At 51.4% G+C, this 24,128-nt stretch overlaps 1 protein-coding gene across 2 annotated transcripts in view; it reads left to right on the forward strand.

Annotated features, from left to right (window-relative positions):
- Positions 1–24,128, forward strand: part of LOC126535914 (sushi, von Willebrand factor type A, EGF and pentraxin domain-containing protein 1-like) — a 230,935-nt gene that overhangs the window by 132,948 nt on the left and 73,859 nt on the right. For both annotated transcript variants that reach the window (XM_050182766.3, XM_055073349.2), the window contains exon 6: positions 4,757–4,915. In XM_050182766.3, the coding sequence (XP_050038723.3) occupies positions 4,757–4,915 (159 nt within the window). The remainder of the gene's footprint in view (positions 1–4,756; positions 4,916–24,128) is intronic.

Here is a 24,128-nt window from a genome sequence, read left to right on the forward strand (position 1 = left end):
TACCACCTACCTCGGAGGCGGCAACCGTAGCCAGTGGTGCGGCACCCGTTGGACCGGTGTCTAGCTCGGCACCACTCACGAGGCCGACCACTACGGACCCTCCGGATGGAGCGAGGCTGGCCCAGGCAGCACCCGGCGTTGCCACACCCGACCCGTCGACACCGGTGCCCAGGCGGAGTACTCGACGGCGGAGGCCACCAGACCGTTACTCGCCTGGGTAGCAGGCACCGTCGACCCAGCTAGGGTGGAGGCAGAGCCTCTAGTGTGAACTTGGACGTTTTTTTTTTTTATTTAACATACAAACTGGGGGTGAGGGGTTGTAGCAAGTGTGTGACGCCCCCTCGGACATAATCTTGGTTCATCCGCCAAGCTCGGCGGCCTGCTATAGCTCGGCAGGCAACAGTGGTCACCCGCACCACAATAAACACCGACGAGCACGGCAGCTCGCCGGTCAGTAATCTTTCAGCACCACCACGCCGAGAAGCCCTCCCTTGTTCACGACCCGGGGTGGATCGTGACAGCGCTCATCCGCAGAATCAAGGGCCTCTGTAAGAATGGCGAGCGATAGCACGTGATCTTCATGGTAGGCGGCAAGTTTCAGACCCTGTGGTAGTATTGCAGGTTCACTCGAACAGTTTACGGCCCATAAGTTGGTGCGTCCCTGAACAACTGACAGCGTGCAATACGGTATCAGTACATTCCTCTTGATGCAACTCAGGTGAACGGGCTCCACGGTAGCGTCAAACGTTCCGTCGGTGGTGGGGAAACAGGCGACTGAAACACATGTTGCGGATAACGGAGGCACAACTGTATCCCGGGATACACAAAGCACACTTTCACGATACGGTGGGGCTTCCATAAACGCCGCAGCAAAGCTCGTACCTACACTGATTTCACCCGTTTTGCAGTCGACGGTGGCACCACACAGTTTCAAAAAATCAAGACCCAGGATTACGTCATGCGTAGAATGAGGTAGAACAGCGAACTCCGCGTTAAATATTTGACCACCCAAGGTAACGTCTACATTACACACACCCACAGGATACAACTCCCCACTCACTCCGCGAAACGTATCGGCACGGTCCCAGCGAAACATCACCTTTCGTCCTAGGAGGCTTTTAAACGCAAGACTCATCACTGAAACGGTTGCTCCCGTGTCCACTAAGGCCATGGATGAAACCCCGTCAATTAATACAAACACCTTATTCTTAAACATACAAATGGTTGGAGGTATCTCTGTCGATATCGAAGATTGTCCAGCGACCTCACCTCCAACGGCCGCGCTGGCTAGTTTTCCGGAGGTGGCGACGGGTATCGACGCCGCGGAGAGGGCGACCGGCTTACACGAGGAGCGGGTGGTGTGGTGTCAAGCTGCGATCGGATGCTGGAGAACGGTTCCGTAGCGGCTCCGGGTGCTGGTGAGGCAAGCTTCCTAAATATGTGTGCGAGGGCGAATATGTTTCGCCCAGAGGAGCGCGGTACCGCCTAGACATCGTCGATCGGTCGAACCTCGGTGGTTGGCGGCGATTGCAGTACCTGGCAATGTGACCCAAGTCGCCACAGCTATAGCACACAGGTAAACGACGATCGATGAACTGCCCTTCGAAGCGCTCAGCCGTGGGGGGTCGTGTAGCAGAGCGGAGCGGCTGAGCCTGCTGCACAGGAGGAACTGTCGGTCTGCGTGCAAACCTGCTGGGGCGAGGGTGTTCTGCTGGTCGGTGTTCGGGCGTAAATGTGTCCTCACGTGGCCATGGAGCACCTCTGTGGTTGACGTCTGTGACACATACCGCCGGTTGCCAGGAAGCGCAGGGTGCGGCAGGCGCCATGTGTTGCGGGTAATAAGCGTCAGGTTGTCGTATGACGTCGCGCGCAAGTTCCTGGTGCCGCAGCAGTTCTTCACGCACGATCTGCCGTATAGTAGACGAAAGATCGGCAAACGGGCTCTCATCGACGCTGGCAATGGTTGTCACATTCGCCAGGCGTCCAAACTTTGGCACAATGCGACGTGTTTTCAACGTCTCAAACGTACGGCAATGACGCACGACATCTGAGACGGAATCAACGTGTTCCCGACTTATGAGGAAATTGTATACATCTTCTGCAATTCCTTTGAGGAGATGTCCGACTCGGTCTTCCTCGGACATCTGCGGATTTACGATTTCGCACAGCTTGAGGATTTCCTCTATGTATATAGTGCATGTTTCTCCAGGAGCTTGAGCTCTTTGAGCAAGTATTCTCTCGGCGCGTTTCTGTTTGGCGTGGGTGTCGCCAAAACACTTCTTAATTTCCTCGACAAAGTGCTCCCACGTTGTTAGGGAGTCTTCGTGGTTTTCATACCACATCAGCGCTGTCTCACTCAGAAAGAGTGCAACATATTCAAGCTGAGTGACAGAATCCCAACGGTTGTAGCGGCTCACCCTTGCGTAGTGCATCAGCCACTCGTCGACGTCTTCGCCCACTTTTCCCGCGAACGAGCGTGGTTCCATGTAGTGCCGCAAAGGTCCAACTGGCGCTGACCTTTGAGAAGGTGAAACTATAGCTGGCATTTGTCCACCTCCGTCCTGAGCCATAGGGAAGGTCGTTGGCAAGAGACCGGCAAGACGACGGCTCCGGCGAAGTTCTAGATGTTGCGACTCCGTGGTACGTTCTGTCGTACCCTGCACCTCCACCACTCTGTTATGCCCACAAAAGGCGTTACTTTGAAGCCGGGTAGAGTTAGAAGCGATGGCCTTGGTCAACTGAGCGCCTGTCGAGATTCAGCCAGCCAGCCACACGTCGTCGTCCTCGTTCACTACCCTTCGGTGCCCCCGCATACTGTTTGTTGAGGCGTGAACCCACTATGCACCTAAGCGCGTCACATTCGTGAACCCACTATGCACCTAAGAGCGTCACAATATCAATCTACAAGGAACACGCACTACAAACCAAAAGTAACGTGCTCTCTAAAGTCCTCACACACGATGGGTTAGCAAGTTGATAATACTTATATTGCGTCCATCAACGTGGCCACGTGACTTTGTCGTCGCTCCCCCCGACGACACGTTGGTAGGCTCGCCGATGTATCGAGGTCCGATGTCGCTGTTTCCGACGTTCGGCCCCCGGCTGACCTGGTCAGGTGGTCAAGGCAGAGGGGTGACCGAGGTGCCTGGATATCCCGGCTGGCTTCGCTAGCCGGCCGATCGTAGCCGCATGGATTCTTCGAGACGGTGCCGTTAGCCTGCAGCTGCGGCCTCCGGTGAGGCGTCCCTCTACTCACTGGTCACAGCCGCGGCAGCTGAAGCGCAGCTTCCCCTAGGTTGTCGCCGTCTCCACGATCCCGACGCAGCGTTCGGCCTTTAGCTCATTCTGTTTCTCCTCGTCCCAGAGCGTAACTGGGCTGGGGATGTATTCTGTAAGAGTACAACTAGTGGGCATGTCCAGTTCATCGGCTGCTGAAGTGCTGATTGACTGTGGCGCCAAAGAGTGGATAGGTTGAAGAGGCGGTAAATAAATTACTTTCAGCTTCACTTCAAGCGCGCCTTTTCTCTTGTCTCTGAACACTTTCGGGGGCCACACATGAACGCTGGCTTCTCTTATGGGCATGTGTGCTGTCGTTGCCCCGTTTAACGGCGCAATTTCCATCACATTTCAGAAACGCGGTCATATCTATTCTAGCGTCGTCTGCTGTCGCGGCGCATAAAAGATTGTACGCCGTCCGAAAGAAAGTTGAGCAACTGTGTCTAAAGATTACTTGCGCTTCTTGAAACAACCGGCGCCGTGCAGAGTTGCACCGCTGAAGCGAACCGTGAAGTGCGGTACTGCCCAAATTGATATCGAGAGAAGATTGCCGAGTCAAGCTAAAAATGTGCTACCATCACAAGGCGCTTCCCGATGACCGTGGTCGCCTTCCTTCTCCCATCTACTCTCGGGTAGATGGGAGAAGAGATGGGAGCCGAAAGCAAGACGTTTTGGCCTTCGAAATTCTTCATTCGTTTCTTGAAAAATGAAAACAAAAGCAAAAGCAAAACACTTCCTTAAATTCGAGCCAAAGCACGGTACTCGTACGCCAGCGCGACGCCTACGGATTTACTTAGGATTTTCTAAACATGGAACATTCGAACGGCAACTTTCCTTCAAATCTTTTACACAGTTTGCTGTTAGGAGAGAAGTAAGCCAGTCTCCTAACTTTGGTCTAGTTTCCTTGTTTAGTGGCTTTCTTATGATTTTTACGTCTTTAATGAATGCTTTGCAACTACCAATGGTGGATTTTTTAAGCTACTATTTCGCATGTGACATAACGACTTGCGTTGCCGAAAAAATTTAGCTTTGTACATGTTATTTTAGTATTTGTTGTTATTAATACGTGGGATACGGAAAATGTTTGAATTCCACTTAGTATCTTTGTAAACACTGTAACATTCTTGTAAAGCTTATGCTGCAACCGCATGTCCTCGAACTACCGAAGGGAGGATGGGCCTTTGTCAGGTGTTGCGAAAGAACACCTTCAGCCCATCTTCCAACGGTCTGCAGTGTATACTGCGAGCCGAAAAAAAAAAGTTTGTAATGGTTTGCACATCGCAGACGGCAAACGTCGCGGATTTCAACATATTTGAAATTCAGGTCATTTGGGCGCTTCGCCGCAGGAAAACCTCTCGGAACTTGCCATCGGTTCAGTCTTATGTGACGTGGTTTTTTTTTTCTTTCTTGTTTTTGCGCTAGCCAACTGTGTGGAACCCACGAGAACGCTGCCTAAGTGGTGCTCTTCACGACGATCCAGCTTGCAGGCCGGACACGTACAAGGAGACGCACGAGAGCGGCCCGTGTGCGAGCTGCCCGCCGAACAGCAGGACGCGCCACGAAGGAAGCCGCTCGCTGAGGGACTGCGCCTGCAAGGAGGGCTTTGCTGGAGACCCCGCCGCTGGAGTGCCCTGCACTCGTGAGTGCGCCCGGTGTACTATTGCGCCGCCCGTATTTGTGATCGAGGAGAGATGGCTCATCCCCTGTTATAAAAGAAGGTTACATTCCCACACATCTCTCACACAACATGAGGCAGTAAGCTGGCGAAGACTGCTAGCAGGTACGTTCTTCAACCTGCACACATTACACAAAAAGTTCGCTACCCAGTACAGGGATACATGTCCGTGGTGCGGAACAACCCCCATGTTATACCACATCACGTGGGAATGCAAGCGTCTTTTCGCATTCCATAAAGTAAGTAACCCAAGTGCGGAACAATGGGAGGGTCTGCTCACCAGCAGCGAGCTCGCAGCCCAACGGGCAATTGTGCAGCACGCCTGCGAGGCAGCAAGACTCAGCGGTGCCCTGGAATAGGGGCGCCGACCTTGTGAAGCGGCCAGGACTCAAAACATGAAGACACCGGCCCACCGCCAATCTCTCTGAGATATAGAGAAATAAAGTTTTTCCATTCCATACATTCCCGTTCATCATCAATGCAAACCTAACCTTTGCGTCAGGTTGCCAAAAAAGCGCTTCTGCTTGTCCATTTTCAAATCATCAAATTCTCGGGTCTTATGTGCCCAACAAAACCCAGATATTGTTATGAGGCACGTCGCATTTAGGGACTCGGAATTAATTTTGAGAATGCGCATTGCATGGGCTTATTTGCATTTCGCCCCCATCAAAATGCGGCTGCCGCCCGGGATTCGATCTCGCGCCCTCAGCCCCAGCAGCACTGCACCAAAGCCACCACGCCAACAGGATGGTTGTGCTTTTGAACTCTGTGTTATTTTGAAGTCACAACAAGCAATCTTTAGCACTTATTTGCCTGCCTTATGTTTGCCCTCTTCTCAGTTCACTTGTCTATTACCTTGTCAATTCAATGTGATGATTCTTCTTTTCCGTATACTTTATATCCAAAAGTGTTAGTGTGCATACCTGCTCCTTGTGTTTGAAGATATCGCTATTTTGTGCACTGTTAGCTCTTTTTCTGCAATTCTAACACACTAAGCTTTGTGTCATTTTGGAGGTGAGTTGGGTTTTCGAATGGCAGGTCCCCTGTCAGCCTTTTATTTTTTTACTTTTCGCCGGTAGCTACCGGCCACCTGTAGTTTCTTTTCTTTCTAGTTGCCTGATATAGACTTAACATAATTTTACTGCTGAAACAGTGACTCTTCGACGACAGTGGTCTTCCTATCAACGATCTGCAGTTTTGCAGTGCGGCGGCCAGAATATTCATATTCATATATACATATATATATATATATATATATATATATATATATATATATATATATATATATATATATATATATAGTGCTTCTGTACTCTGACGAAGGCTGGTCCATCAGCCGAAAACGTTAGGTAACACGTCTTACTTCCACAAGGCTCGTCGTCTCTTTCCTGCATATGTTACATCCGGTCCTGCATGCCGAACTTTGAAGAAACCCCCCCCAACACACACACACACACACACACACACACACACACACACACACACACACACACACACACACACACACACACACATATATATATATATATATATATATATATATATATATATATATATATATATTGTCACGTTGTTTATTGACAGGGCACGCAAGGAGCGAGAGATCGAACTCGGTGCGGTAGCCAAACCCTGCGAGCAGCCAGAACCGGCCCCGTGCGTACAGCGCTGGTGATGCGCCTGACTGACCGGCACTTCGTTACATTTCATACGCTGGAGATGCGCCGGGCTGATCGCCGCTTCTTCTTCGTTACATTTGTACCCCGGAGAAACAGGCGCCATCCTAGCGATCTAAGCTGTGGGGTTGCGCGACCCTCGCGCCTCCCCTGATGTTTTTCCCGCATAGCGCGTCTCCTGTAGTGCGGCTTCGCCGCACACGCGGCGGTCCGAGTGGTACAGGCGCAGTCCGAGAGATGGCGCTAGTGTTGCGCGGCTGCGGGGTTACCCTCGGCGGGAGAGACAAGGCGCGCTCTCTTGGGTGGGAGACAGCAAGCAGCACGGACGTGCCGTGCCGCGGGTGGAGCGACCCTTTTTCCCGGCGGGTCGGGCGCACGGCGTGGACGTCCCACGCGCGCGCGGCGACCCATGCTTCTGCGAGACCGCCTCGCGTGGCGGCCTTCGAGCGCGCCTCCGTTGGCGTGACCGAACACGCGAACGACCAGGCGTTGGGATCCAGCATGGGGCGAACATATTCGCTCGCTCGCGGTGAGTCGGACTTCTAGATTTGTCGCGCGCCCATCGGCATGTTTTGGGGATAGCCACTCGGCTAGCAGGCATTGATCTATGAAAGGTGCAATAAATGCCCTTGTGACTGTTTGCACTACTGTGTTGTCGTTCCTTTGTCCCAAGAGTACGGAGGAGAACCCCGTATCTCCAACATGTGGCGCCCAACGTGGGGCCTCTTGGGGCATCGGACGATAATTTTAAGTGTTGCTTCGTTCAAGACCTTTGTTTGAACCGAAGCGTAGGCCTAGCGTGGATTTTGATCGCTAGCGTCGGCGGCGTGCTTTCTTGAGCGAGGCGACGGTGGCTGTAGTGTGTTTGAACTTATCAGCATGCTAAGCCTTTTTGCAAGTGTTTTTTTTTAATGACATTCGTCGGTACGAGAGCCACGTGGTCTGCATCCTGGGAGAGCGAGGCTGAGTGCCCGCGGAGCAGTGGCAAGCCTGAAGCGAGTGAGTACGGAAGCCTCGTGGGTGGTCCGAATTTCTTATGTAAATAGCTTCTTCTATCTCTTTGACTCGGATGAAGTCGCGGCTCTGGGAGCCGGGTGGCCGCGGGCCACGGGTGCCACGACGGGCTGACTGGTATTGCGGCCTGGCACCGGGCGCTCCGACACCGTCTGGGACGGTGGGCGCCGTCAACTCGGATGCTGTGTGCACCGAGCGGAGTAGGACCACCTCACAGAGCTAACGTCTCCTCGCGGCTGCCTGTTTTGCGCTCATTTTGAGTGTTGTTTTTGGATGCCGGTTGTTGTCAGAGTAGCGACGCTTTAGGCCTAAGGCTTTACGAAGCTGCCTGTCGCACGTGGAGCGACACAACCTGGTGGACCGTGGCGTTGAGGTGTTGCAAGTTGCTTCCCTCATTCTAGTTAGCCTCGCACGAATTGAAATTACTCGTTCGACTCAAGGAAGCGAGCTTCGTTCACGTGAACTTAGCATCTGAGTAGCTGCCCGATCTTTTGCTAGCCGAGTTGAACATCGTACCACGTGGGCGATGCGCATGCAGAATTCCTCTCCCTTGCACTACTGTAGTGTTTGCCGAGTGTGTTGAGTTTACGCAGCGTCATTGGAGTCACCCCGGGCGATGGTGATGCTGTGGCCAGTTCGGCGCAGCGACTTCGGCGGCCTCCTGCATCCAGCTCACAACCTCGGCGGCGGACAAAGGAGCCAGCGGTCACCGACAGCTACGGCGGCTCTTGCCAGCAGGGCGCGTCGGCGCGAGCGACGCTTGCTCGTACCGACTGCTGCGTCGTCGTCTCCGGAGTCCTGGCCTGGGATCGTGCCGTCGAGTCGCAAAGCTGCTGCTGTGACCGGCGGACGCCAGCGGTGTACCCAAGGACAGTCGGCTCGCATGTTATGGACAGCGTGTGGACATTTCCCCGGCGCGGCCACTGTTGCATGTACCACCTTGTTCGCGAAGCACGTGTTGATGTTGGACCGTGTCACATGTTTCGCCGGAATAAGAAGTGATTTAAGGTTGGGGGGATGTGGGGTTGCGCGACCCTCGCGCCTCCCCTGATGTTTTTCCCGCATAGCGCGTCTCCTGTAGTGCGGCTTCGCCGCACACGCGGCGGTCCGAGTGGTACAGGCGCAGTCCGAGAGATGGCGCTAGTGTTGCGCGGCTGCGGGGTTACCCTCGGCGGGAGAGACAAGGCGCGCTCTCTTGGGTGGGAGACAGCAAGCAGCACGGACGTGCCGTGCCGCGGGTGGAGCGACCCTTTTTCCCGGCGGGTCGGGCGCACGGCGTGGACGTCCCACGCGCGCGCGGCGACCCATGCTTCTGCGAGACCGCCTCGCGTGGCGGCCTTCGAGCGCGCCTCCGTTGGCGTGACCGAACACGCGAACGACCAGGCGTTGGGATCCAGCATGGGGCGAACATATTCGCTCGCTCGCGGTGAGTCGGACTTCTAGATTTGTCGCGCGCCCATCGGCATGTTTTGGGGATAGCCACTCGGCTAGCAGGCATTGATCTATGAAAGGTGCAATAAATGCCCTTGTGACTGTTTGCACTACTGTGTTGTCGTTCCTTTGTCCCAAGAGTACGGAGGAGAACCCCGTATCTCCAACAAAGCATAAGGTAGCATAGAGGGATCGTACAAGGGCTTGAGCCGATCTACGTGAACAGTTGCGCGACCGCGACGGCGCTGATCAGAAGACGGCGACACAGGCTCGACGACACAGGTCACGGGGGAAGTTTGTGCAATAACACGGTAAGGTCCGTGATATCGTGGCAACAGCTTAGAAGAAAGGCCGGGAGCTAAAGGTGGAACCCACAGCCAAACCAATGAATCGGAAGAGAAGCTTGGGGCGGCGGCTGTCAGAGCGATCACGACGAAGCTTCTGGTATGTCTGATCTGCGGTGATAAGACAGCGTGCGAGTTGTCTGCATTCTTCAGCATGTTGCGCAGCTTGAGAGGCAGAAACACATTCTGATGAATCAGGCTGTTAGGGTAGAATGGTTTCGATGGTGCAGGAAGGTTCGCGGCCTTACAGTAAGAAAAAGGGAGAAAAACCAGTGATGACTTGAGTGGCAGTATTATAGGCGAACGTGACAAACGGAAGCACAGTGTTGGAATGGTCGGACGCGACGTACATGGCGAGCATGTCGGCAAGACTACGGTTGAAACGCTCTGTCAACCCGTTCGTTTGCATCACCTAGTGGTCCTATGGATGATGTGACACTCAGTCAGAAGCGACGTCGCCACTTCAGATAGAAAAGCACCGCCTCGATCACTAAGAAGTTCCCGAGGGGCTCCGTGACGAATAACAAATGCCGCAGTATGAATGATCCAACTTCTTGGGCAGTGGCAGGTGGAAGTGCAGTGGTTTCTGCATAGCCTGTGAGATGATCCACAGCAATGATAATCCCGCGGTTGCCAGCCCCGGTATAAGGAAGTGGACCGTAAAGGTCGATTCCGACGCGATCAAAAGGATGGGACGGACAAGGAAGCGGATGCAAAGGCGCGGCCGTGGAAGTAGGGACCGACTTTCGGCGCTGGCAGTCGAGGCGGCAGCGGACGTACTTGCGAACGAACTTGTACATGCCAGGCCAGTAATACCGGAGCCTAAGGCGGGTGTAGGTCTTTAACACCGTGTGCACAGTGGGGATCTGTGTGAAACGATGCGCATAAATCAGCCCGAAGATTATGCGGTATTACGAGGAGCCATTGCCTACCCTCGGGGAGATAGTTGCGACGTTAGAGGAGTTGGTCGCGAACAACAAAGTGATGCGCCTGCCGCCCTAGCGTCTAACATGCTGTAACAGTGGCAGGATCAGCGAGAAACTCCAAAAGCGAAAAAATCCACGCGTCTTTGCTCTGCTCCGAGCGCATGTCATCGATGGCAAGTGCTGACAAGACAAAGTTGTGTGGAGAAAGACTGTGCGCGTCAGGTGAAATGGGTGAGCGGGAGAGAACGTCGACATCGACATGCTTGCGTCCAGAGCGGTACACGACCTGGATGTCGTACTCTTGCAAAAGCAGCGCCCAGCGTGCGAGGTGGCCAGAGGGGTCTCCAATGTGGAGAGCCAGCACAGCGCATGGTGGTCCGTTACTACATCAAAATGGCGGCCGTATAAGTAACGTCGCAATTTCGGAAGGGCCCAGAGTATCGCTAAACACTCCTTTTCTGTAACAGAGTAGTTCAGCTCCGACTTTATCAGCGTGCAGCTAGCATAAGCAACGACGTAGTCCTCAAGATCACGTTTGCGTTGAGCAAGAACCGCCCCAAGGCCGACTCCCCTAGCATCTGTATGGACCTTAGTTGGGGCAGCGGGGTCAAAATGTCGCAAAATAGGAAATAGAGGTGAGCAGATGGCGAAGGGTCGTGAACGCGTCATCGCATGCTTTCGACCAGGCGGATAGAGCGTTGTCTCCAGCCAGCAGTTGATTCAAATGGCTTATGATCATAGCGAAGTTCTTCACAAAGCGGCGAAAATAGGAGCAGAGGCCGACGAAACTGCGTAGTGTCTTCAGGTTTGTGGGTTTGGGGAACTCCACAACGGCACGGAGTTTTGCAGGATCCGGAAGCACGCCTTCTTTAGAAACGACGTGGCCTAAGATGCTCAGCTTACGGGCAGCAAAGAAGCATTTTTTATGTTAAGCTGCAGGCCAGCCTTAGTAAGGCAGCTTAATACCTCTCTTAGTCGTTGGAGGTGAGTCGGGAAATCAGGTGAAAAGACAGCGACGTCATCCTGGTAGCACAGACACCTGTGCCACTTAAGACTGTGCAATATGCTGTCCATCATACGCTCAAAAGTAGCGGGCGCATTACATAGGCCGAATGGCATGACATTAAGGGTGCGATATTGTACGCGTTCAAAAATAGAACGGAGGCGGTTCGTTCCACCGAGCCAAATACGATTCGTCAATTTGAACCGTGCCGAACGCCATGACGTCAATTGTGACGTGATATCTGCTGTCAATCATTCCGTGTCGTCTGCTATCGGACGGACGGAACGGAACATACCGCCTATTTCGTGACGTAAGGAACGAACCGCCTCCGTTCTATTTTGGAACCCGTACAAGATCGCACCCTAAATTCGTATAATCCGTCCGGCGTTACGAAGGCGGTTTTCAAGCGGTCAGCCTCTGCCATGGGAACTTTCCAATATCCAGGCGCAAATCCAAAGCGCAAAAGAACTCGGCACCTTGCAAACAGTCAAGAGCATGCATCGTTCATGCGCGGTCGGGGATATACGTACTTGCGCGTAATTTTGTTAAGGCGTCTGTAATCTACGCAGAAGCAAATAGAACCATCTTTCTTTTGTACGAGGACGATTGGCGACGCCCACGGGCTATGGGATGGCTGAATCACGCCACGCCGAAGCATATCGCTCACTTGTTCGTCGATGACACGGCGTTCAGAAGCTGAGACACGGCAAGGACGGTGCCGGAGCGGGGCGTGCGAACCGGTGTTGATGCTGTGCGATACCATACGGTGATAATGTGGTGGTGCGACCGAGATAATGTTGATGGCAGTCGAAGGAGGCGATAAATTCGCGTAGCAAGCTGATAAGTTGCGCGTGTTGTGTGGTTGTCAGATCACCGGAGATTGACGGATGGAAGCACTCCAACGGCGGTCGAGTGGCACTGTCGAGAGCGACGAGGGACGTCGAATGCGCGTCGTTGGGAGCAACAGAGAGCATTGAAGAATCCACAGTTTGCACGTAACCGAGGCACCCTCGGTGATGCAAAGTAATCGGCAGAAAAGAGACATTGCACACACACATGACACTACGGCCAGCACTGAGGGCAATGACGGCGAAGGGCAGCGGAAGGGAACGGCGACGGACGAAGAAGTCACATGCGTGAATAGCACGGTTCTGTCACGTGCTGATGCGCAAGATACGGAGACGACTGCGGCTGACTGAGGAGGGATATAAGTAACTTCGGTCGCAAGCATTTTTGTAGACAGCACAGGATCTTGGTCCATGGCTGCATCGGCATGAAAAGACAACTCCACCTTGGCGTGGACACGATCAATGACGGCATTGTTTGACGAAATGAAATCCCAGCCTAGGATAACATCGTGGGAGCACCATGGCGGCACAACGAATTCAATGACATGAGGTGACTCCTCGATGACAACACGTGCAGTGCAGGCTCCCAATAGTCCGACAGGCTGTGCGCTCGCAGTACTCAAATACACTCCGGAAAGTGACGTCGTTACTTTTTCTATTCGTCAGCAAAGTCCTGTGCCTAACACCGAAGTTGCTGCGCCCATATCGACCAGTGCGAATGTTCGAATCCCTTCGATGTATACCTTAGTGGCGTAGCAGGGGTTATTTCGAGGCCTTTGGTAAATCGAAGGGGACGCAGTTCTCGCCTCAGGAACTGTGACAGTTTCCCTGAGGTAGAGGGCTTGGCCGGCGTCTCATCGGTGAGATGGAGCGGCGGTGCGTGGATGGGGAACGACACACATGGCTGAGAACAGGGGTTTCATCCGGCGGCACAGGAGACTGTAGCTGTCGAGGGGCATAAGTGCTCATGGGTCGGCAGTTATCATAAATATGCAGCATACGGCGTCGGCAAAAGCGGGCAACGTGTCCCGGAATACCACACTGGTAACAAATTGGGCGGTTTTCCGCGGTGCGCCAAGGATTTGGCTGACGTGTTAGCTGTGCTGCAGGCGGTGAGAAGAGAATCGGGGGCGGCCTTGCAGCGACGTCAGTGTACGTCAGGGGCGCCACGAGTGTGGCGGTTGACTAACAGCTGGAAGGCTCTCGGCGACTTGCTCCTTGATAACGCTCTGTAACCCCGGTGTCAACGGAGAGTATGGTTACGCATTCGTAAAGGGCACCAGAGAAAGCTGCCGATCAACTTCTTCTCGTGCGAAATCCTTTATCTGGTGCATTAGAGGCGACTTGTCAACATCTAGCGTCAGACCTGAGAGAGCGGCGAATTCTGAGGACGGATGTCGTGTGACTACTCGCTGCCTTCGAAGTTCGTCGCAACTATAACACAGGGCAATGAAGGCAGACACTGTGGTAGGGTTTCGGGCGACCAACATTTGAAAGGCGTCGTCCTCCATTCCCTTGATGATACGCCTGATCTTGTCGGCTTCTGGCATCGTTGTGTCGACTATGTTGCACAGATTAACGACGTCTTCGATGTAGCTTGTGAAATTCTCACCTGTTTGCTGGGCGCGTCCGCGCAGGCTTTTTAGGCCTGCAGTTTCCGGACAGCAGGACAACCAAAGACTTCCGTGAAGTTGGTCTTCAACGCGGACCATGTCTGGATGTCGGATTCGTGGTTACAATACCACAAATGTGCAACGTTGCTCAAGTACCAAATTACGTTGTTGAGCTTTGCCGTATTGTCCCAGTGGTTGTGCGCGCTGACTCTGTCGTACGAGGTGAGCCAGTCCTCGACGCCCTGATCACGGGTACCCGCAGGAATAGCAGGATCCTGCTGATCCTACGCACCAGGACGGATGACAGTTGGTGACGTAACTGCAGCTTGTTGAGCTGGATCGTCAGGCATGGTTCGAGAAGGCTGGGTCGGATCGTCCCGCATGGCCCGAGATGCTTGAAGGGTTCCGCTTCGAAGTGCCACCGTTGATGGAGTCGTCCCCTGCACTCTCCACCAAATGTCAAGGTGTTTATTGACAGTGTAGGCAAAGAGTGACAGGGCGAACTCGCTGCAGTATTCAAAACTCTGCGAGCATAAAGCGCTGGTGATGCGCCGGGCTAACCGGCGCTTCTTCTTCGTTACCATATATATATATATATATATATATATATATATATATATATATATATATATATATATATATATATATATATATATATATATATATATATGAAGCGTGCGTCATTGCTGCCACGAAAGAAGAGGGTCGAAGAAGGAGGAAGATGAGAAGGGCAGTTTCGTTAGAATTAAATCACGGACTCGGAATACATCTGTCGGTATTAAGCTATGTGTTTCCTTTCGTTGCGTTTATAAGTAACGTTACATAATTTGGCGCAGCGCGTCAGGATGTGGGTTGCGTTATTCGTCGACCAGACCTCATCGCAGCGCATTATCTTCACTGGCTACTACCAAGTGCAAGATAAGCCCTCAGCAAGTCTTCCACGCCATATCAGCTCCTCTGCCCTCATCGACGCAGTGCTCAAGGAAGGGTCTACATGCCGTGTGAAACTTTTTCAGACAGGATCATTCAAGGTGAACCTGCCGCTATCGCCGATAAAAAAGCTCCTTTGGCACCTAGGCGCCGTGGTTCTCCGACAGGGGATGCGCCAGCAGAGAAGGTAAGCCACGTTTTGAAAGTTTTCGAAGAACAGCGACATATGACGCAACAAAGTCATCTTATGACAGCACTAGCTGAGTCTCTAAACGAGCTAAACGATCGCCGTATATGGTTGAACCTGATGTTTTTGAAGGAGGCTCCGAAGACGCGCAACATTGGTTATGATATTATGAGTCTGCTTTTCACCATAACGGGTGGTTGTCCGAAAAGAGAAAGAACAGAATATGCGACGTTACCTTAGTGTCACTGGCAGAAAATAGTGCCATCTGCAGATCCCGGATCAAAAGGCAACATATTGGCAAAAGTGGAAGCAGAGCTTCCTGGTGGCGTTTCAATGCTATCCGTTGGAGAGATGGGAGTTGACGCTACGCTTCACACACACGAGTGGTTCTCTACTAGAATATTGCCTTGAGAAGTGTCGTCTATCGGGCGTGACAGAGCCTGACCTCTCATGATTGGCAGTTATAGCCTAGGTGACGCTGGGACTCTCTGTACGTATCCCAAAGCAGGTCTAGCTCAAAGTCCCAAATACAAAAGACGGCCTTATGCGGTGTCTGCCAAATTTGCATGTGGAAGCAGCACAGAAGTTGTCCTTGCGGCAAAGAATTTCTCCTGGACAGCAATGAGATCAATGCGCCCGGGCAACCTCAGCCAGATATATGATCAATGAAATTTCTCAGGGAGCTTTCAGCAGAAATATTTGAAGTCCTCGATCTGCTACTTGTATAGTCCTGGTAGCACTCTACGCTTTCCGATTGTCTGCGAACGCCGCACAGCACTGGATAGAGACGACCGGCCTCTCATGAAAGACTGTGTACTTGGCATCTTCTAGCCTACTTCGTTTCCCTGTCCAGATTGGTGGTGTTGAGATGAACGCAGTCGTGGACCATGCAGCGTCTGTGTCCATCATCAACCAGAAAAGAATAGACAGCAGCAGTCTGCGCAGTGGGAGGACCCTACCTGTCCAGGGTTACGATGGGGCAGTAAGCTCCCACAATAAGTGGGCATCCGTCATGATTGAATTTCAAGGTTATTGCGTAAAGAGTGACGTGTCTTCATTATCCTACATCACCTATGACTTCCTTTTATCTCGCCCTGACAAGAAAAGACTAAAGATAAACATTTGATGGGGTCATATGGTTTTGGTTCAAGAAAATACTAAACTGAAGAAAATCGGAGAGACACCTAGCCCTCTAAGGTTAGTTCAGTGAAGAAGACACCAGAGCAAAGTATCCAGAGCTTGTACGCTTGGAAAACTATCCTCCAGCGATGAAGTCCCATGCAATTCCCTTTGAACTCGCGGACAAAACAGTGGTTGGGAAAGCCCCATACGATATGTCAAGAGAGAAAAAGGTTTGGTTGAAAAACGAGCTGCAAGCAATATTGGACGCTGACGCCACCCGACCTTCCGTTTCACCGTTTGCTTCGCCTATAACCATAGCACCTAAAGAGGATGGGACTTTTTGTCTTTGCACCGATTATAGGATTCTGAACCGCCAAACAGAGTTAATAACTTTTCCGATGCCGAAAGTTGATACTATTATCGATGAAAGCGGTGTCTGCCTCTGGTTCTCTCCGATCGACCACTGCAAAGGCTTTTGGCCGATTCCCTTGACCGGGGAGCTCAACATGTACACCGCATTTGTTACGACGTTCGGCTTGTTTGCCTATAGTCGACTACCTTTCGGATTGACGAATCCTCCCACGTAGTTTCAAAAGATTATGAATTACATGCTGAAACCATACTTGGGCAGCTCTTGCAATGTTTATATAGACGACATAATCGTGTTCTCGAAGACAAAAGATCATAAAAATTGCATTTCCCTAGTTCTCCAAGCCCGCAGCCTCGCACATCTCAAAATAATCTTCAAGAAAATTGCATTCTTCCAAGAAAAAGTGGTATTTCTGGCAGAGCATTTGACGGTTGTACTAAAAGCACAAAGTAGGAATCCGTTGAAAGAATTTATAATTTGGTGAAGCCTTACGAATTACATTCCCTGCGTGTCTTCCTGGGCCTCTCTGGACACTTTAGGGCCTCTGTAAGATACTGTGTATTCATGACAAGATGCATAACACGACTTATGCAGAAAGACGTACCATTTATGTGGAAACACGAGTTTGAAAATGCACGTACCGTGAAGTAATAAGGTTTATATCATCCGACCCTATTCTCTGCATTCGTGACTTCTCTCTACCGTTTGTGTTAAACAGTGATGCATCGCATTACGCAACTGGGGCAGTGTTCTATCAGAAGCGCTCAAATAAACCTGACCACCAAAGGCACCATGTGGTGGGATACTACAGCTATACATTGATGCCTGCAGAAATGAACTACACCACCACCAAAATATAAGCACTGGCCGTCTCGAAAGCTGTTCAGTATTTCCGAACTTACCTAGAAAGAGCGAAATTCACACTTTTCACTGACCATTAGGAATTTACACACCTCTTGATATGGCACAACAACGCGGACGGATTGCAAGGTGGGTTAACTACCTGCAACAATTTTATTTCGTTGTTTTGCATCGCCCTGGTCCGCTGCCCACCGACGCAGATGCCGTGTCCAGATTACTCGTCTCCGAAAGAAGCAAACACCGGGAACTGATAAATTACTTGAAGCTATGGGAAGGCACAAAAGAAATTAAAGATATCGATGGAAAGTACTACGTGCTACCGACAATGGTTCCGAAGATTCTTCACCTTTATTATGATACTCCAGAGTCAGGTGGGTATGATGGGTTTTAGCGCACGTACAAAAAGCTACTGAAGTGGTTTACGTGGCCAAGTATGAAAGAAGACATTAGTAACTACGCACGAACATGTCACACATGTCAAGTAAACAAAGTTCAGACAGGCCACAAACAGACAATGGTAATACCGCATCATTCACGAGTCCCCTTTGAAGTTGTTCACTTGGATTTTCGGAGCTAAAGGAAGCGGGCGAACGTGTCACGAAAACGCGAGCCTTTATACTCTGCATATATGAGTGTACCACATTGGTTGCGGCGAAGGCAGGAAAGGAAGACGCCCACTCCGTCATTGCTCTTCTTCGAGCCGAATGTTTTATACATGCGAAGACTAGAGTGTGTGAAAATGAAGCTGCATTCCGTAATGCCAAACTAGCGAAGTGGACTCGAGATCATGGCATGACTATACAATTTTTCTCGCCCTACCACCCCACCGCAAGCGGCCTTGAGGAGCGCGCCATCCGAGTTGTGAAGCAATTTATAAGGATATACCCAAAGTTTGCAGGTGGTTAGAAATGCTGCTTAGAGGCTGCTGTGAGATACCATAACCATTCTCACACAAGTGGCTTGGGATGCAGCCCTCTTTTTGCCGCCTCAGGAGTCACGCCGACACTTCCTCCGGATCGTGAAATGGGTATCCTGGGCAAGCTTCAGCTTACCGAAACAAAGAAAAGCGCGCAGGAGAGGGATATCTACAAATAACGTATGAAGGGAAGCTCTGACAGAAGATGCAACAAAGAAATAACGCACATAGAGATTGATGACAAGGTCCTAATACCATAAGGCGTTGGGACTTCAAACGTGAAATTTCGCGGACCCTTTCCAGTGGTAAAGACTCCATCACGGCACGGCACATTGAAGACAATATGGTATCTGGGACCATCTGGTAAAGAAGAGTGCTTCTCCATCGGCAGTGTTTTCAACTACCACACCAGGAGGTGTGGACAAAGCCAAGGAAGGTGAAGCGTGCTGCATTTAGGCCACTAAAGAAGAGGAAGAACGAAGGAGACGAAGAAGGAGGAAGACGATGAGGGCAGTTTGGTTAGAATAAAATGGCTGAATAATTTTAATTATGGGGTTTTACGTGCGAAAACCGCTTTCTGATTATGAGACAAGCCGTAGTGGAGGACTCCGGAAATTTCGACCACCTCGAGCTCTTTAACCTCCACCTAAATCTAAGTACACGGGTGTCCTGGCATTTCGCCCCCATAGAAATGCGGACGCTGTGGCCGGGATCCGATACCGCGACCTCGTGCTCAGCAGCCCAACACCATAGCCACTGAGCAACCATGGCAGGTAAAATGACATAATGCATGCATCGGTATTAAGCTTTGTGTTTCCTTTAGTTGCGTTTATAAAGAGCGCCACAATCGGAAGAAAAGGAGTTTGATGGCGTTCTTGGAGACGACGAAGAAGATTTTGCGTTTTTTGCTGTTCTACCTCGCCGAGCAAGTCTGAGTTCCTGCTATATAGACCCTAGAGACGAGGGCCCAAACAGAAGGGATGGGACAGAGGCGCCGACCCATGCGTCCGCCTGTACACCGCTGAAGGCAACACGATTCCGGTGGTCGCTCACATCAAGGTGTTGGGCATGACAATAGACGCGAATGGCTCGGACACCATCACAGTCACTAAGGTCACCGCGAAGGTCGAGAACGCCACACGCCTACTGATACAAGTGCCCAGCCGGCATCACGGGCTCAAGGAGGACAACCTGCTTAGACTGGGAGAATGAGCAAAACCAGAACAAGGTGAAAACAGGAGCCAACGTCTCGACAAGTGGATTCTGTGTAGTTTCTTTCGAGAAAATACGCATAATCATACATTAGCCATAAGTTCAAGACATTGCAACCAATAGGCATAAACGTTTCAAAGCGAGCTTTATAATCCATTCTCTATGTTAGATTTCAAGCTATAGGCAACAACGCTTAGTTTGGTTTCTTGGCATTTTTTCTTTCGTCTTTCCCCTTTTTTTCTATTTTGTCCTTCTTTTCGTTTTTTGCCCCTTTATTTATTTATACCATTTCAGTATTTCTTTTTTTTTACGAACACCGGTTTCTGCCGCTCCTTCTATTATTTCGTTCAGAGGCCCGATAGCCTACGACCACCAGGGAAACAGGTAATAGAGGGCTGTTGTGCACGCCGTTGACACGCCGGCTGACACATGGGCGTTGACATGTGATTGACAGACTGCCATGTCCCTGGCCTTGTGCACAGCACTCCTTTATTCTGAATTCGACAGGCTAACACACCTTCCCTCGTTGCCACACCCACCGGCCTTACGCCCTCTCTCCTTTAGAAGAACCCCACCTAAACATACTGTGGCGAGGAATGCATATGTCGCTTTGAATAAGACATGTCCACTTGTGGAAACGTTGGCTCCTGCTTTCACCTTGTTCTCGTTTTGCTCATCGTCTTGAATTTCCATCTCCCGCCTTCCCGGTGTTTTCCCTAGACTGGGACAGGCCTTCGTAATAAGTCACTTTGTGTACATCGCGGCCGTGCACAAATGGTCGAATATGGAGAGAGAGACAAGCTTGAAACGCTCCTGCGTAAGGTCGCCAAGAGAGCCATGGGTCTACCCATGCACACGAGGACGGAGGCACTGAACGGATTAGGCTTGTACAACACGCTGAGCGAGATGGCGGAGGCACAGGAACGGGCACAGGTCACCAGGCTGTCCGGCACAGCTGTGGGCAGATGGATACTACGAGAAAACGGCGACGCGCCTCAGGAGATCGAGTGTAACAGCCACTGGCTAACACCCGACCTGAGAAAAAATATTAGGGCAGCCCCCTGCCCAGGAATATGAACCCCGATCACAAAATCGGCAGAAGACTTGCTCGAGAGAAAGCACTACTCTGACAGGCAGCCGCCTCCGGGAAACCATGCTGCTTTACGGACGCAGCCAAATATCCTGGCAGACGAACCTATGTAGCAGCGGTGGTCAACAAAGATGGCACGGTCATCAACGCGTGCATGGTGCGCACTGATAGTCCTGAGGTGGCCAAGCAGGCGGCCATCAGCCTTGGGCTCCTAGAAGACGGTAAAAGCTTGGTATGCTGTGACTCCAAGAGGGCACTTCTGTCCTTCGGAAGAGGGAGCATATCCCCGACCGTCGGCAGAATACTTGGTACTCAACACCTCACCCCACACTACATCAATGGATTCCCGGCACACATGGGACCATTGGAGGGGCCGCTCCCTAACCTCGACGCCAGCCCGGACCTCCTCTCGGCAGGATGGGTGAGCGAGCGCGACCCCTCGTCACTACAACGATTTCACCCAACACTATAACTTAATCAAGAGAACCATGCCGCTACCGTGCAAGGCACTCAATAAAGCACAAGAAGTCACGTACAGGCGGCTTCAGACGGACACCTACCCATGCCCGGCCATCCTGCACATCTTTCCAGATGCCACCCTCACACTACGTGTCGCTTTTGTAGAGATATAGCTAGCTTTGCTCACATGCTCTGGGGTTGCCCCCTGGCACCGGGGGCCAGGGCCACCAAGGAAGAGTGGGACCGAGCTCTACGCAGCTCAAACTTTGACGCATAGCTCTGTCCTGTCCATCGGGCCCGCGACGCGACAGTGGGGCATGGCCTTTATATCCCGACATGGGAGCGGCCCGCTGCGCGCTAATGGCGTGCACCGAGGGACCTGAATAAAATTATTCATCCATCCATCCATCAATCGCTGTTCTACGCATGTTGGCTCCGCCATGAAAAGTCATCTGTGAATAGACGTACGCTTCTTTCTCCCGTAACATCATATACAATATTTATTTATTTATTTATTTATTTATTTATTTATTTATTTATTTATTTATTTATTATAAGTTACGGGAGGAAGAAGCGTACGTCTATTCAAAGATGGCTTTTAATGGCGGAGCCAACACTCGTAGAACAGCGAGAAACTCAAAATCGTCGTCTCCAAGGCAACCATCAATGTCCTTTTCTTCCCACATTACCGGCTGTGCCATCAACCCCGGCGAAAAAAGCACCTTATTGGTGCGGCTCATTGGTCCAAGAATGGTACGGTTTGAGGTGGCTGACGGGGATAACGTTAGAGAGAGGTGAAGGCGCGGTAGCGTCCAGTGGAGTCACTTCATATGTGGCAGGGGTCGGCTGGTTGAGTAGGCCGTAAGCGCCGTGGTATCGCGAGAGGAGTATCGCGAAAGACCAGAACGCCGAGTTGGAGGCCAAACTAGAATAAGAGCACCTGGTTCGCATTCCACGTCGTGATGGCGCAGGTCGTAACGGCACTTATGGCGGCGCGTCTGTGAAGCAGAAAGACGAATGCGGGCAATCCGGCGTGCTTGTGTCGCTGTGGCTGACATCGCGCGTGTACTCTGTCGGCGAGTCGAGTGTGGTAGAAAGGAGTGTCTCGAAAGGCAAAGTCGGTTCACGGCCGAATAGGAGATAGAAGGGTGAGTAGCCAGCTGTGTCATGGTGCGAGGCATTGTGAGCGAATGTTACAAATAGTAGAGCAGTGTCCCAGTCGCGATGATAGGAGGAAACATGCATTTCTAGAATGTCAGTTAATGTGTGGTTAAGATGTTGGGTAAGACCGTCGGGTTGAAGATGGTAAGCTTAGTAAGCTTGTGTTTAGCAGCACATGATCGAAGTAAGTCGTAGATGATTTTGGCAAGAACTTGGTTCAAACACGTTGGCGGGCTAGTTGGTTAGAATCCATGATAGAGTGTATAAACGCGACTGAACGAGGACATAGAAAGAAACAGATAGACAGAGACAGTGTTCCACTTTCAACTATAGATTTTATTTTCGCACGCATCGATAAATATATACCGTACGAGCGGAAATAAACGTGACAGCAAAAAATAACAGTCAGTGGTACATGTCGATGAACCGTACACGTATGCAAGGCATGGTGCAAACATATACTGCAATGGCTACAAAGATAAACCGAGGAATCGGATATTCTTTTCAGACAGCGACGCTGATGCCTTGCTCAAGCAGCTTTGCTCTAGTTTTGCAAGTTCGTAGGCGTCCACAATCTCCCTTGTCATCCTGCTGTGAGCCCTATACAGAATGAAAGTACTTTCAAACATGGGTTTGCAGGAACAATCCCGGCAATGAATACCCAAATGACCCGAGATTATCCTTGTAGTGTGTCTAAGGCATCGTCACTTCGAGGCATAGAATACACATCCTTGCGTGTATTCTTATTGAGCGCTCGATAATCAATGCAAAAGCGAACGGAACCATTTTTTTTTCACCAGAGCGACCGAGTTCGGAAACTGAGTGAAGGTCGTATAATATTTCATGCTAGTATGTTACCAATTTGTTATTCAATGACTTTCCGTTTCTGCTGCGAAATGCGACGTGGGTTTCTATGTGGTGTGCAGCCACGGAAGTATGGCCCAGTGCACTTGCACAGCTATCAAAGCAGGATTTGTGCTTAGCCAGAAGGGCGAGTAAAGCGTCTGAGTGGGCAGCGGTTTGGTCAGAACCAGTTATGGGTCGGAGAGAACAAGAATCCAAACTTGAGGCCGATACTGGCGACGAAGAAGGGGAGAGCGCTGCGACAGAGATGAGTGGAGAGTCAGTGACAGTTGCCACGGTCATCCCTTTTGTCAACAGCACAGGGTCTGATGTTGTGATGCAGGCCTACAGAACAGCTCAGCGACAGGAAAACCGAACGAGACAAGGGGCGACGAGAACTCCTCGTGAAATGCAGCCTGAAGAAAGGGTAACTAGTGCGTCTCCATCGTTTACCTGACTGGATGTGACAGCTACAACTTGCCCGCGACCAGAGTGCAGGACATAGTCTGCAGAGACAGCGAAGGGAAGGATAGAGGGAGACGACTCCAAAATAGGTGCATCCGCTGTATCTGTGATGTGGACGACGCTCTCCCTACGTGATCTACACGTAACAGCGCAGGCAGAATGCAGGATGTTCTAACCGACAAAAAGTTCATGGATGCACGTGGGTAGCACAATCATCTCAATGTTGTGATGAGTGCCGTCGATAAAAACACGAGCCATACATTGTCCGTCGGGGTGAATTAGGATGTTATTCGCGCCGCACAATGCAGGTCTAAGACAAGGCGTTTTGACTTTACGAAGGCGTGAGCACAAATAACTACGCAGAACGGAAACAGCGGCACCGGTATCGACGAGAGCTTGCACAGGAATACCTTAGAGAGTTGCAAACAGCATATTCACCAGGCGACAAGAAGGTATTTCCAGCGTTCGACAGGGAGCAGTTATCCCTCCAAAGACTGCAGTCCTTAGCTTTCCAAGCGTTGGTCAGCAAGGCGGGAGATGGGGCGAAGCGGTGATGCAGAGCGGCGGTAGGGTGAAGGAGAACGTCGTCGGGCCGAACGGGAGCCCTCAGGTAGATGTAGAGACGCTTCAGGAGATGGAGAACGACGCTGCGGGAAAGTAGACCGACTTGGGTGGTAAGGATCGTGTCTTCGGATTCCGTCTCGTCCGA

This window comes from Dermacentor andersoni, chromosome 4, assembly GCF_023375885.2.
Source record: "Dermacentor andersoni chromosome 4, qqDerAnde1_hic_scaffold, whole genome shotgun sequence".
Taxonomy (NCBI): domain Eukaryota; kingdom Metazoa; phylum Arthropoda; class Arachnida; order Ixodida; family Ixodidae; genus Dermacentor; species Dermacentor andersoni.